The 16216-nt window shown below is 39.0% G+C and overlaps 1 protein-coding gene across 1 annotated transcript in view; it reads right to left on the bottom strand.

The window, feature by feature from the left end:
• Positions 1-16216, bottom strand: part of sv2a (synaptic vesicle glycoprotein 2A) — a 48531-nt gene that overhangs the window by 6578 nt on the left and 25737 nt on the right. The window contains exons 3-10 of the mRNA XM_004568577.5: positions 7994-8174; positions 7050-7201; positions 6722-6855; positions 5003-5092; positions 4390-4497; positions 3164-3252; positions 1596-1760; positions 971-1104 (exon numbers count right to left, since the gene is read on the bottom strand). Coding sequence (XP_004568634.1) covers positions 971-1104; positions 1596-1760; positions 3164-3252; positions 4390-4497; positions 5003-5092; positions 6722-6855; positions 7050-7201; positions 7994-8174 — 1053 coding nt within the window. The remainder of the gene's footprint in view (positions 1-970; positions 1105-1595; positions 1761-3163; positions 3253-4389; positions 4498-5002; positions 5093-6721; positions 6856-7049; positions 7202-7993; positions 8175-16216) is intronic.

Here is a 16216-nt window from a genome sequence, read left to right as displayed (position 1 = left end):
ATGCAGCCATATGTTACAATTATTATTCTAAAAAGATTTCCTGATATGTCAGACCTTAGAAAATGAAAGTGTGCAAAGTTGAGCCTTTTTTAAACCTGTAGATCTGTACATTCAAAGACTAAAATGAGGTACAGCCCAGCTGCATTTTTCATGTGTTATTTCCTCGTCATTCTGCAGTGTAAAAATAAGGTGCACCATGGCAACTAGCACTAAAGTCTCAAGTTCTGCATAGAAAACCCAAAGAGACCTTAATCCTTAATAAGCAAACAAGTTTCTAATTTCCATTATAACAAGGAACTCCTGGCCAGCAGTGATAGCACAGCTGAGTGATGGCTTGACTTGTGTAAAGACTGCAAATAACCAACAAAGCGAGACCAGGGCGGTGTTTGCATGTGTGGACACAGCTGCTGAATCTGAAACTGTGTGATATAGATTTCCACATGTGGTATCATTTGTCTTTTTCAGTGAAGAAAGAATAACATTAATATAACAATCCCCCGGTGTGTAAGGGGATTTTGCAGCTCCAGAATACTCAGTTCAGTATAGATCCAGTCATTCTGTGAAGGTGAATAAGGAAGCAATTTAGCAGTCTGACAAACAGCCAAACTGCTCAGAGAACACACAGAGCGCACAGAACTCACCGGTAACAATGTATTTACTAGACAGTAGCAACAAACTGTCACTTTTCAACAGAAAACACAGGAGTGAAACTGAGCCAGTAGAACTACTTGCAAGGAAGTTATTTATAAAGAGACCTCTGAAAGGTCTATAAATAGCAAAGAAAGAACAGGGGCACAGAGCAACAGCAACATTACATTTTTACCATAAATGTCCATATATAATTTATTCTGCATTTTTTCAGGGCCTGCTGAAACACACATAAAAGCTTCTAATTTAAAGGTTTTACTTATACAAGACCATATTTTCCTATTATAAAACACCTGCGAGTGTTTGTATGTGTGTTCCCTACCAGTGTTGTAGAAAAGGGTGGCAATGAAGGTGCAGTTCTTGAAGAAGGTGTTGGTGGAGGTGATGTCCTCAAAGTAACACTCCTCAAAGAGGGAATCCTCAAAAACCATAGACTTCATTTTCAGGTTCATAAACCTGCAAGCGAACACATGGAGGAACAGTGGAATTAAGGAATGGAGGCATGGAGAAAATGAACAGGTGCAGCACGGAGGTGGAGAGCAGACAGAGACAAAGGAAGATGCAAAGAGACAGAGAAACAAGTGATTTATCACAAGAGTGTCAGATATGGCATTAGCATAATGCTGTAAATTTGTAACATCTGAAATCACATGCAGAGTTCAGGCTGAAAAGGCAAGGTCAAAGGAAACATCAAAGACAGGCTAGTTGAACATGAAAAAGTCCCCAGGGCTTTCATGCAATCAAACCAGTGTTTAGAATAAAACATTTCGGAGCCTCATTTATATTTGCATCTCATTTGTTGCCGTCCACCACAAGCTAGTTCTGTCTGAATGAATTCATTCATTAAGCGTTGGACCAAAAGGCATCTGACTGACATGAAGCCCAATTCCAAAGGATTCGCTGTCATTCAAAACGCAAACACTAATGAGGAGTAAAAGACAACTCACTTGTCGTTAAAGTACTCTCCTTGACGGTGAACCTGGTTTTCCAGGGTGAAGTTAAAGGTGACGTGTTCTACCTTCTCCTTGACAAAAACCTTGGTGCGCGAGGAGTACTCCTGCTTCTGCAGGTATTTGATCATGTCGGGGAACCACACCGTCAAACCATAGTAGCTGGAAGACAAAGAAAAATTCTCTCACAGAAAAGATCAATTTACCTCTAAGAGAAAAGGGAAAAAAGAGCCAGTGACGCTTTATGGTTATACATAAGTGTCATTTCTTTTTTACCATCTACATAATATGAATTTGCAAGCCGTTTGTTCAGCGCTCTGTTGGAGAGAGCTCGAGGTAATTAAGCCTTCGATTAAGCCTTTAATTAAACATAATGTTGTGTACTTTTGCTCAGGAACAATAGAATATAACGTCCAGGGAAATTTGATTAGTGACTGGCTTCTAGAAGGATGTTGGAAGACGAGCGTTACTGAGTAAATTAATATTTCAGTGCACTACGGCTTTATGGATTTATATTCGTTATTAGTTATATACATAATATATTGACACTAACTGAAATAAATGTTAGATAAATCCAAGTAATGTTATGTTTTGCTTAAGCAAACTACTGTATCAAACTGAACCTGTTTACCAGGCTTAGTAAAGGTTCACTGGTGAAAATTTATTGTCTTGCATGCCCTTGAACGTTAAAATAAATTCACATCAATTTATTAATTTTGTGGATCGTTATAAAGATTGCAGCACATGATTCACATTATTTTAAATAAGGCATAATATTTTATTGCACCTTCCGCAACGTGGTAAGTGGTGCCTGAGGACAATCACATTTTTAGGATATGTGTTAAAGATTATTTAATACATGAATATTTCTGTGAAATAGGGCAAGCTGTGCTTTGGTATAGTGGCCAGGCTGCAATGGCATCACAGCCGCATGATTCTTCAGATGTAACGATGACTGTGGAGCAACAGTAACATGATGAACACCAAGATGGCCATGAGAGAGACACCATGAATAACTCTTTGGACCCTGCAGAAAGCAGTGCTGTCATCCTGGAACAGATCCCATCAGGATAGAAATGATGATCACAGAATAAACGTGATCGCCCAAGACTTTGTTCGTATTGATTTGTAGTGCTCATGCCAACAAAACAGCATAACCCTGTGGGAGGGGTCATGGGTTCAGGGTGAATCTCTATTTGATTCTGCTTTTTCATTCTCAGCTACAAAAAGAGCCATTTGAGTGATTCAGCAGCACTGCTGACACTAAATGACATGAAAGTGATCGCATCCATTCGCAGATCCTGCTTCAAGCCCCTTTTTGTTTTATACTCACTGATAAATTCCTGCTTTCACCAACTATTATAATTATGAACCTGCCGTGGCCAGCTAGACCAGGAGATAATGTTGGCCTTTACATTTAAATCACCAACAGCCAACTGACTCCTGATAAACAAACACAAAGCCGCTGTGATCAACAGCCATCTGCTCTTTTTAGTTTAGACAAATAAACAGATTTCACTATGCAACACAGAAAATCCTGCATTAGTTAATACACCTGATCCTACCTGAAGGACATAGAGAACCACACAGCCATCATCATGTAGGTGGTGCGCCGGTACTCGGGAGAGAAAATGGTCTGGAAATTACTCCAAACCTGAAGAAACACACAGACAGACACAAGAGATGTGCAAAGAGAAAGTAATAAATGTAAAGTACACTCAGCTAAAAAGTCAATAGACTTCAGACATTTCTGAAAACAGGGTTCTTTTCACCAACTGTGAGAAATAAAAAGCATCTCCCAGAATCCCTTTCCAGTTTTAGTGTAAACAAAGACCGAAAAGGGAGAACACAAACACACAGAATCACTAAACACACAATAAGATCTAACAAGATAAACAGAGCCTTGGTGAGATTTTTAATATACCTTCTTTTTAGTTACAATTCCTTCAGATGAAGACCAGGTCCATTTTAACAAGTGAAGCCAACTCAAAGCCTGTCAGTGGAGTTCTGATTGTCACAGAAAACAAGATGCTGCCATTTGATTCTGTGGCTCTTGGCTTCTCAGACACAACCTTCAGTCGTCCCAGTTTTAAAAGATCAAAGCAACGATGGCAAAAAATGTTCCGTTTGAGCCTCCAGACCAGGACAACACAAACCAGTGGGAGACTAGATCCATCTTTAACCTCCTAAGACCCGAACTCTTCCACGGCATGCATTTTAATTTCTCTTTGATATTTGGACATATTGGGGCCCGATGAATGTAAAAAATGTGATGTCCACATATGTGAACGGCAGGTCCTAGGAGGTTAATACACAGTCTATGTTTCCACAGACGTAGGACTAAGTAAAGCAACAAAAAGTGTTATCAAAAGACTGTATAAATTTTTCAAATCCACTGATTGTTTTCAAGTTAAAGTAGCTGTATGTAAATGTATCGCTGATATCACAAATTTGCTGTGCACATTTTCTTGTCCATTTGCAGCAACAAGGTTAATGAATTGTGTTTTGCTTTTCTAGTGTTGTTGACTGCTCAGAACACTTTACACTACAAACCACATGAGACCATTTACAGAAACATTCAGTTATTTATTCTATTCATTTCAGGCACTTTATCCATTACACCTGGTTCTGGAGTAGCCACGGATCAAAACAGACCTTCTAATTAATGGACAACCTCCTGAGCCACAAGTAGTTTGAATCCTTTCTCCTTTTCATTCTCGTTCTTTTTCATTTAAATATGTATCAAGTAAGAAATTGATTTTAAAAAAGAATAATCAGGGTTTTTTCTTACCTGATGGAAGAGCGTGGTGAGCTTTATCCTCCATTTCTCGTGCCAGGCAGCACCATCGCCCAGGTTTACCAGCTCATCCATCTGCTTCACTGTTTTGATGGTGGTCACCTGGGAGGTATGATTTAATTGTTCTGTTTAACGATTGTTAATCGTGCTCCTCTTGAGTGTGCTTTACAAATCTCTTTGTTAAAAAAGTTTCATAGAATAATCACACAACTTCATATAAAATGATGTATTTTTCCATTAAAGTTCAGTTAGTATTACAATGTATCCATGTTATGAGGCTAACAGCTGACCAGTAACACCACAATCTGTAAAACAGAAAGTTGTTTTAATAATTTTACTCAAAGAAAAGATTAGAAAACATCTTTGAATCACCATTTTTCATTTAAATTATTAATATGAACTGTACAGCCTGAGGCATAAAGAGATTACAGAAGTTTAAAGAGCATCTGTTTTAACTCATTAATATGCAAAAATATGCAGCACAGAGCTCTAAACCTGCTGCACTCTATAAGCCCACAAACTGCAAACTATTATGATGATGTTATTTTCTGCATTAATGCAAAAGTGTTAGCATGAAAGAAGCTTAACATTCTTGAGTGTTACTTACAGAGAAGACCCTCTCGGGGTAACCCTTGGCCCTCATGTTGGTGTCGTGAACTTGCTTCAGAATCATCCACGCCTCGTCATGTTTGCCATTCTTTTAGGAGGGGCACAAAAAAAGATGTTTAGCAGATCTTTCATTTCCATTTTCAGTTAAATTAACGCAGCTTATATTTTATTATTTATTTATTATATTAGTTTTCATTTGGTGTTGTTGTCTTTCCATCATGGATGATTATTTGTTTTGGGTTTTTTGTTTTGTTTGTTTTTAGTTCATTGTTTGTTTTATTATGAATAGATTTTTAATTTTAATGTGACACTCGTTTTCAAGTTATCTTAACTTAGTTTATTCCTAACCATTTGAACTGAAGGCAACTGGACGTCTTTTTGGTTTCTTCAGTACTTAAAATCCTAGATAAAGACAAGATCTTTCATTTACCGTTTGTAAACTAGGTCTGGGCATATAGGAAATCTTGTGCAGTACTTAGAGTCACATTCAGATAAATCCATATTTATACAACTATTAAACAATGTGCACACTTAGATAAATTACGTTTTTGTTTTTCTTAAACAGATAAAGATGTAACCTTCGTGCCCTTGGAGGTGGTTCTGAGATTCACGCGAGCCAGGGGTGTGGCTACTTTCTGAAACACAGCCATACTTCAACATCCTTTGAGCTATTAAAGTTACGCTGGTCACAATTGGCTCGCAAAGAATCTCGAGACTGCGTTATGGGCAGCTGATAGCTGGTGTCGTGAGCCACCACCTCTGTTCAGTGATGATCTTTCACAGTGGACATAGATGGCCTCTTGGATTAGAAACTGAATATTTTCATGAATCAAAAAGAAATCCACTTGCTTTTATTTCTAGCCTTCAGAATACCATGACCTGGATGATTAAGAACGTGCAGGTTATATATAGTGCAGAGTCTTCAGTTGTCAGTTCATGTTCCTCACCCAGCGTCTTGTTTTGTATTTTATGACCTTTTCATTTTGCTTTGGATTTTACCTCAGTCTGCTGCCTCTGCATTTATTTCTCTGCCTGTAATCTTGCCCTCCATTTGATTCTTATTCTTCGTTAAATTTCAGTAAGTGCTGCAGTTATGTTTATGTGAAAGCCTGACTACATTTCAGTCCAAATCGAGACTAAACCACACACAGTACACGTGGAAATGTTTCAAAATGCCAAATGAGAGGTTGTTGATTCTACAGTGTTTTATCTTTGTCTGCCACCAGCTGCAGCTTCATTTACTAAACTGAGATATTCTGATGTGAATGAAAGTGCGTGGGACGTGAGTGCAGGTGTAAAATAAAATAAATAAGTAAATATGTAGAAACAAGGAGATACAAGAAGTGAGAACATCTGGTGGTATAAACCAGCAGCTAACATGATTAGCTAAAAGTGGTTTAGTACTAAAATACTGACAACATGCCTGATTTTTTTTTATATATTGGGCATTTTTAAATAAAAATCAGTTTTTTTTTTCTGTGTCAGTGTTTAAAACATACTGAACTGAATTCAGAATCTATGATGTATATTTCAGAATCTCCAATGTTCAGATTTCTCCTGGACGATAAATATGTACATATTAAGTTATTCAAAATGTTTTGGAAAAGTGCATAAGCAGCACTTTGTCTTTAAGGCTGTTTATGCTTTCAAGCATTCAAAATGTATTCAAAAATATATTTCCACAAGGTCTAAGTGGGGTATGAGCTGTCAGGCTGACCTCAAGGTAAAAGCGGGGGCTCTCAGGCATGGTGGTGAGGGCAGAGATGGCCGCCACAGAGGGGAAGGCACACACCAACACAAAGACACGCCAGCTATGGAACTGGTAGGCTGAGCCCATCTGGAAACTCCAGCCTACATGAGGAAAGGAAGCAAGAAGAGACGTGAGACAGAACTGCAGCATTTGTCATTTGCAATAAAAACTGTAGAGAAATGTAAAGACAAAATTAGCATTTACATAGCTTAGAATGGATACTGGCCTACTGGTGCGTGAGGAAACAATCTCGAAGCTTAGAATGTTCATATTTAAATACTGTACATTTTCTTACCATAGTGTGGGATGATGGCCCAAGCCATAGCAGATGCGTAGATGCCACCAATCATCCAGAACATGCAGAGCCAGGACAGATGCTCTCCTCGCTTCTCTTGGGCGAGGAACTCAGAGTAATAAGAAAACACAATTGGGATGGAGCCACCAATGCTGTGGAGTTAAAACGGAAGGTAACCGAATTAGAAAAGGTAGCATCTGTTCCCATAACAAAAGATTCAGTCATTTGTGATTTTTTTTATTTATCAGTGAATGACTGAGAATTCATTGAACTGTCCATCTTGGTATTATATACATACTTTCTTGCATGTGTGCTAATATTAAATGAAATATTTCTAAAGATTTGTAATATAGATATTAATTCTGTTTGTGTCTTTTAACTATAGCATGTACAGCAAATCATTTTAATGGATTTCACCAAAAATGAAAACAGAAAAATATTTATGAATTATTTCTTACAACCAGCTGAAAGGGCATGATTTCATGCAGGCTGTCATTCTGCTGGCATTCTGCTATAACCACCAGCAATGAGCACAAAATGCTTTGACTAAAATCCTTTTACAACAGCCTTAAGATGCTGCATGCAAGTAAAACTACAGACAGGTTGGCTTGTTGCAGTAGGTCAGTGTTCACATTGTTAGTCAATGACTTTGGACCATGTTATGGAAGCTGTTGACGTTTCTAAGCCCAAACCTGAGGAAATGGGAGGCCCAAAAGTACCTTTCAACACTTCACCTGAGATACAGCAAACACCAAATACAACCAGTATCTAAGGGCACACTATTTTTTTTTCTTTTAATGAAATATAGCCACTTCATATTTAATCTGCTCTGTGCCACGTGACATTGCTCTGCTTATCAGTTTGACTGATGTACTACAGTGGGTCGTGACTGCCTCATCTCCAGCTCTGGCAGCTGTGTCTGAGTGACTCATCTATCCCCTTACCCCACACCAGAGATCAGGCGGCACAACAGGAAGGAGCTGTAGCCCTGGACGAAGGACGAGAAGAAGGCAAACACACTGTTGATGGAGAGGGAGATGAGGAGGGTCTGCCGTCGCCCGATTCGGTCGGCCAGGCCGCCCCACAAAAACGCCCCAACCATCATCCCCAGGTACACAATCAGACCTGGAGGGAGGGGGGATTAAGAGGGAAGAGTAATGGAAGAGAACGTCATGGGAAGAGATAATGAGACGGAGAGAGACAAAGGGCAAGATAATGAGTTATTATTCATCAGTAAACTCATTGATATTACTTCCAGCCTCCACTTGCACTTTCATTAAACTTCCACTGCCCAGTAAATTAGCTCATCTGACTGCCTCACTGGACTCAAGCATTTTGCATTAAGCATGAAACAGCAAGTTAATGCAATATAATCATCCAAACCATATATTTCATAGCAGAGAGGGTCGTGGCGTACATCTTATTCACAACAGATTTTGTGAAATATGCAAAATATCATCCTTCACTATGTGTATAATAAAAAAGAAACACTGATCTATCCCTAAATTGTATAAATGTATTTTTCTTTTAAAAAGCAGCAAAGTAAAGGAACCAGAGAGACTGATTACTGGACAATACTAGTTTGAGTAACAGTAAGTGACCGAGAAGAGACAGGAGACTTAAACAGGGAGGTGGTTTCAAGGGGTTCTCAAATTTAATCAAGACCATGTGTATTATAGTACAATACACACGTATTATAGTATTATAGTATAATCAGGTTGTAACTGAGAGCTGGGTTTCACACAAAAGACAGTTAAGCATTTTTTTTCCTTGTTTCCTTGTTGCAATATTTCAGATGTGTATTTCAGAAAGTGTGAGCAGGCAAAAGATGAATCTCTAAAACTGGAGCATGGAGCAAAATGCAGGTGGCAATTAGCTGATGTTAGCACAAACCTAGGAAATGGGCCATGCTGAGCTTATATTCAAGCTCAAATATGGTATAATCTGTAATCAGATCAAATAAATGAACTTTAGAGGTGTTGGTAAATGATTATTAGCTTTAACTAGAGCTTTATTACATTCATAATATGAAATATTAGTGTTTTGGAAACTATAAGGTTTATATAATTACACTGAATAGTTTTAGTGACATACATGGATATATACTCATCTGAGACACTGGCTAAGTTGAATGAGCTAGCATGCATTAAAGACCTGGGCTTAATAATGAGGTCACCAAAAAGGTGACAATCTTCCAAAACATGAAAGTGCTGATAAAAAAATCTTAGACAAAGGCTGGAACCAGAGAACAGGAACAAACTGCTGCAGCCTTAAAATAAGTATACATGTTGTGTTGCTTTCCTATAAATGACACCTCTGTTTGAATCTGAAGAAACCTTTTCATCACTCGCTGCCCCTAAAGATTTTATTCTTTTACAACTTCAATACAATCCCTTTAGTGGCTGCTTCCTGGTGTTTCTACCCAAATGAAATTCTCTATACAGCCAAACAGTATAAACTGAAACCCGTGGATAAAACTGCTTTATTCTCTTCTGCATCAGGAAGTTGCCACCAGGGAGGAGATGCCGTTAACAGAAACAAGCAGCACCTTTGTCAACCCGACTTGTGATTTAAGGTGCCAACATGACTCATATCCCACACTCTGTCTGTCAAACCTTTTCTCTCTCTGCAAAACTGATGATGCTCCCACACCACACATACACCAGTTGTTCTCCTGCAATCAGCACCTTATTGACATCCTGTCAACAGTGTTCGCACTCTGAGGGTGTTCAGTGAGACAAGTTATTGGTGAGATCACTCTGAATATTTAAGGAGAAACTTTTCACCATACTGTGTCTGATTGTGACATCTATATTTAAATTCTCATTATCACTTTTTTGTATGTGAAAAGGTAGTAATCATGCATTTGTATACTATTTTTTGGCAAGAATTAACCCCAAAGCTCTCAAAATATTCAATTGGATTGGAGAATAAGCACAATGTATTTTTTCTAGTGCATTAGAGTCAAAATTCTCAGTCAATTTTATTGATTAAGGATTAATTTAAGTGGCAAAGACAGTTGATAAAACAGTCAAAGTGCTAAAAAGTAAAAAGAACATCGAACCAGATCCAAAATCATTTTAAATCACCCTTTTGTGAAATACTACCCCCTGGAGGTGAAAGATTTAGTTAAATTTTGTGGAGTATTTTTAAGGCTCATTACTCTGAGAGCACAGGGTCACAGTTCTGTTCTGACTGTTTTATCTGACATTTCAAAAGATCGAGTAGAAAATGTCTCAATTAACTGTGATGCTGAAATTTTGAAAAAGTGTTAAAATGCATAGAATAATGCAATGCCTAGAGCTCCACAGGTTGCTGATTACTGACTATTGCAAAAACCCATTAGACTGAGTCACGTTTTTGGGGACCCTTTATGCTTTCCACAGTATCTGCACATTAGTGGTGCAACGGATCACGGTTGATCCGTAATCCGAACCGATCCCACTCCACGGTTCGGTACACACGTGATCTGAAGATTCGAAAAAGAAGGAAAAAAAGTATGTGTATGGTGCGCGTGGTGGGTCTGTCAAGCGATAGTTATGGCCAGCGCTAGCGGTCTGCGGCATTTAAGCAGCCCAGTCCGACCGGGCTGAAGCTATTACAGAAGCTATTGGGGTGTTTAGCTGCAGACAGGAGGCCGTATTCCGTTGTGCAAAACAAGGGGTTTAAACTATGATGAACGTGCTTGATGATATCCCGTTGCGCGTCCGCTTTAGTGGCAAGATTGTTCCAAGCATGTATGAGCAGGAAAAGTTTAAAGTTATGGCTGAACTGTCCCAGGCATCTTCTGTTGCTCTAACTACTACAAACGGGTGGACCTCCAGGGCAACGGAAAGCTACGTGACCGTGACAGCTCATTATATCACAGCGGAGTGCGATATAATGAGCGGTATGTATTATTGTAGGGTCTACCTTACAATATAAAGCGCCTTGAGGTGACTGTTGTTGTGATTTGGCGCTTTATAAATAAAATTGAATTGAATTGAGTGGTAGATACAAAGCCCTACACTGCCCTATATTGTATCATTTTTTTTTTTTAATAATTGCGTGGAATGAGTCTTGAGTTGAATGTTTTTAACAGGCAAAAAATACTTCATTAAGTAAATGTTACATTTTTGTCTTTTTTCTTTTTTTTGCTGATCCGAAAATTGATCCGACCCGTAACTTAAAACCGTGATCTGATCCGATCCGTGAGATTTTTGATCAGTTGCTGCACCACTACTGCACATGCACATGAAATGAGTGTCATTGTTATGGCAGATAAATGATAATGACAATGTTAATCCCTAAAAACTCCATTCACTGTGAAAATTCCCAACTTCAGAGGTTGAATATGCATTTATATCCCAGTCCACTTTGACCTTTGTTGCTGAGTTTGCTCTTCATAACAACAGTACTTCTGGATTTTGTTAATGATAGGGGCGTGGTCTCTTCAAATAACAGTGTTAGCGTCACCTTATTGAAATGAAGTTCTCAAACATATTTTTTGATGTTGTTGTGTACTGGGGTAATTATAATGGAATGACCTGATAAATAATACAACCAGGAAGCTAAAGAATGCAAACCACTGGGTGATGTCATAGTGGCTGTATCCATCTTTTATGTACAGTCTATGACTAGAACCAGCAAAGTGATGAAGGACAGATCCGGTCTCACTGAGATATTTTGTCCCAGAGGAACAGTAGCACCATTTTGTCCAGGTTTGACTTAAACTCTGAGACATCAACCAGACAGGTGACAATTACTTCTTCTACTGAATTGTGAACTTCTAACTGAATTCAACACCACAGTGGTACAAGAAGCAGAGTGTATGTGTAAGACAGAACAAGGCCCAAGACGTAGTCTTGTCGAATTCCCGCTGTGAAGCAGCATGGCTCAGACACTGATCCTTTAATGTCACCCTGTGAGCTTTATCCTTCAGGTAAGGTGCAAACAGTAAAGGTGAAGAGCCAGAGACACACCATCCATTCAGCAGAGTGGTTTACTGAGAAACATTCAGCACACAGTTCATGAACATGAGCTGTGCATGTAGTGTCAATGCCAAGGAACAGATTCATTAAGGACTGCTGGGCTATAATAGATTTATTGCTACACAGGTCCTGGTATAAGTGTATCAGTGAACCTTGAGATGACATTGTTTTATCATGACAAGATTTTTCAGTTTCTGACCGAAAAGGCTGACTGCTATTTCAAGGTAGAATTCATGGGGAAAATCTGAAACGGTCATTAACCTGAGGACAAGTACCAGTAATCAAGGCACAAACTATACTCAATGCCATGGGAATCACATTGTTACATTTAATATTGTTTCTTGCATAACAAAAACAACACAGTCCTGCCAACTGCTAGTGGTGTAAGACAGCGGTCCCCAACCCCCGGGCCTCGGACCGGTACCGGCCCGTGAGTCGTTTGGTACCGGGCCGCGAGAGTTGAGGCTCAGATGTGAAATGTATAGTTTTCAGGGTTTTTAACAGTTTTCAGCGTTGTTTTGTTATCGTTTTTATCGTTTACTCGGTTTTCACGTGTGTTATGAATAAATTTTCTTTTTTTCGGTACCGGTACTAGTTTTATTTTGTTGTATTTATCCGCGACACCTTAAAGGCCGGTCCGTGAAAATATTGTCGGGCATAAACCGGTCCGTGGCGCAAAAGAGGTTGGGGACCGCTGGTGTAAGACATCCAGAAAAAATACTGAATTAGGCAGGGAAAAAAATAATTCTACACAGGTTTTAAACGCATCTGGTAATACGATCCGTTATTAAACAGTCTGACAGAGGTGCAAAGTGCTGGGATGATGAAGCTGGTTGAAAAGTCAGGTTAACACAGAGGATGGATGTCCTGAACTAGAATAATGTGACGGTGGGCGTCCTTTTTCTTTTTAAATGAAAAGACCTTTAAATGAAATTATTGAAGTGTGTATTTGTTTCTGGCTGCACATGTTTCATTCCTGCTGTCTGTCCTTTGGTTGTATATTTCAGTGTAAACTTTTGCAGCTGTGAAATGAGGAGCAAGGTGACTTTCATTCCCTTCATTGAACAAGTGTGTGTGTTATTAATGGTCACCCAATCATATCTGGTGACTTGTTTTATGCTTTATTTCCTTTTCACTCACTGCTAACATCCTATAGAATTAGGTTAAATCTTCAGGAGATTAAGAAGTACAGCAGAAAGTCCGCTGAAGATAAGGAATCATAAAGCTGTGTGTGTTCCAAAGCAGCGGTACCGCTGTGAGCTACTTCTCCTGGAAATATCCTTCATAGCAGCAGCAACAACTAGCAAGTGATGGTGATGATAAATGTCGCCGCATTGCAGCAGCATCAAAGTAAACAAACAGACAGACAGCCATAGTGAGTAGGATGGATCAAATGGTAAATATTTCTTTCTAAACCACCATATCCAGCTGGGAGCTGGAAGCCTGATTGCTGTCGTGACCAGTAACCACGTCATTATCATTTCCCCTGTCATCACATTTGCTTGTCTATGTGGCTAGAATGCATTAGCAGCTGCTTTTGGCTTGAGGATGAATTGTGTCCCAATTTATCACTCTTCTATATCTGAGGGATAAAATAATTAATTAAGAGGCTAACAAAGCTCGCCTTAAAGCTAAACCACAATGTCATCAATATTTAGTTTGACTAATAAAATAACATTATCTTAGGGAAGAGTTTGATTTAAGCCCAAGTTGTTGCTTTTATGTACTTTTAAATGGACAAATACGGCAGAAACCAACTAAAATATTAAAGGTAAAATACATTCTGGCAGTAAAAACAATATTTTTCACCAAATTCCTAAAGATGCACATAACAGTCGAAAGACCAATCAATACTACTATATTCCCAGTGGATGAACAGGTGGCTTCTTTCAGGTATTTCTTTTTTTTTTACAGCCTGTGGACTTTTACACTCGTGGAGCTGGTTTTGGCCACAGCAGGGAGCTCTTTACAGGGAAAAGCTGCAAACCAATCAGCAGAAAACAGAAATGTTTCCAAAAAGCTAATGAAAAAAGTTTATTATTTAATGGCCAAAGAGACAACACTGTGCTTTTGTTTTAAACTGTTAAATAAGGAAGCATCATAGTGCAAAAAAAAAAAAAAAAACATAACCACTGCAATGACCCAGTTCTTAGCAGTAGTGGTGCCTGATGGGATGCTGTGATTGATGCTTGTGCAGGTTGTTCTGGCTACACCCTTATGGGATTAAATGGGGTCACCACCAACAGGGACTACAGCAGAACATGAACCATATGATGTAAACTGTATGGAAATGGGGTAGAAATGGCAAAAAGGCAGCATATGGATTTTATAGTGAACAAATGATGTTTTAAGGGCAAAACTGACCTGCAAAGAAGTTCATTCACAGAGAATTCTATGAGGAAATGACCTTACCTGATTAGGTTAATAGCCTGAAGCACTAGTTCAATATAGCATGCCATTTCTTTTGTAAACTATAGTATGATTCAGTGAAAAGAAACCAGAAAATAAAGCAATATATGATTTAATTCCTCTGTTTCATCATGCCTGGGTTCACAACACCAAGCTGGAGAAGATGCTACATTCATGGCTGCATTCACTCTGCACAGTCTACAGCTTGAGCCTCATTCCAGTTAAATAAAAGGAGAAGGAGACAGAAAAGCCATTACAGCCTACAGTGTGGAGGTGAAGCATCCTATCAAAAACAGTTCTGCTGCCAAGAGCTTTTGTATTTGAAATCCTTCAGCAGTAATGAGATCCCGACTATTTCTTTGTGATTTTTTTTATTTGACAGTTTTCCCAACAAACTCTTGAATCTAGAATTGCATTCAATTAAATAATGTTCCTATTGGTGACGTTTTCATGATTTTCAAACCACTAGTAACACACTTCATTGAATTCCAGTGAATCTGATGCTGCAGTAAGCTGCAGATGCTCAGTAACATCAAAACAACCACTGCTTTCTATTCGTCTACATTTTAATCATTCATGAAACGCGTTTTGCGTTTTGTTTTTCAGAGAAAGCTGAAACAAAATGTGGTGAAGACAGAAAGAGAGACAAAAGGAGAGAGGTGAGCAGGACGAGGTGCAAAATGAAGAGAAAGGAGAGAAGCAGAAATCTCCAGACAGCTGAGCACCTTTGCACTCTGAATGAGGGGGAGGGGAGGAGGGGGGGGGGGTGAGAAAGGGGGGAGGACGATGGCCAGTCAGCGCTGTGACAGAACTCCCAAGGGCTCCAGGGTAGTGTATATGCATGTGTGTGTGTGTGTGGAAATGGACAAAAGTGTGCGAGACTGTGTGTCTATGTGCATGAAGAGGGGGCAGGGCAGGAGGCTTCTATTAATAGCAGGTTTTCCCCAACTAGCAGAGTACACGGGGCTTGTTTAAGGATCCAGTGAGGGAGACATGTTAGCAGCTCTTGTAGAGCAGAACTGATCATTTATAGATGGCTTACACTGCAGTGTTCTTCTCTCATGAACTTACAAGTCTCAGAAACAGGGTACAGTAAAGCCAAATTGTATTCCTACAGGTACAATCTACACAAATGTGCCCCTCAGGGTTCATTATTAGGGTTCAAGGTAATTATGGGTTCCTTTAAAGACACAATATGTTCACAGGAAGCAAAAGGTACATGTACATGTCTTCTAGATATTAAGGTCCAATATCAGTAGACAGTCAGTGTTCAACTGTTGAGCAAACGATTATCTTTTCACTTGGGTTTTAAGATTTATATAAGTTAAATGAAAAGCATTTAAAATGTCTCAAAAGGAGTTCATTTAAGGTCAGTCTTTCAGTAAAAAGCATATGCATCCTCTATACCCTACTTATTATATATTAGTCTATTTATTTCATTTTCCTGTGTGATTTAAATAATTCACTTTTCATCCAGTGGTTTGTTGTTTGTGGATTTTATGACTTTTCGATTTGCTTGTGAAGCACAGTGAGCTGAGATGTCTTCTGTAAACTTCTAGTTTTCCTTCATATCACCTGCAAAAATTAGCATGGTTCTCCTTTGTGGTGCTTCCCCTGCTTTGTTTTTATTGAACAACTAAATAAAAAGTAGCGCAGGAGGAGAATACAGCTGCAGTTTCTTGTGGTGACTGAAAGTCAGCCAGCAAATATCCACTGCTACCACTGAAAGCTGAAGTAATAAATGCTATAAGTGCTTTGCAGTGGTCTCACTTTGTGATGGTAGTGTGA

The sequence above is a fragment of the Maylandia zebra genome, linkage group LG11 (genome assembly GCF_041146795.1).
Source record: "Maylandia zebra isolate NMK-2024a linkage group LG11, Mzebra_GT3a, whole genome shotgun sequence".
Lineage (NCBI taxonomy): Eukaryota > Metazoa > Chordata > Actinopteri > Cichliformes > Cichlidae > Maylandia > Maylandia zebra.
Note: the sequence above shows the minus strand (reverse complement) of the source record. Positions and strands in the feature narration are given on the sequence as shown.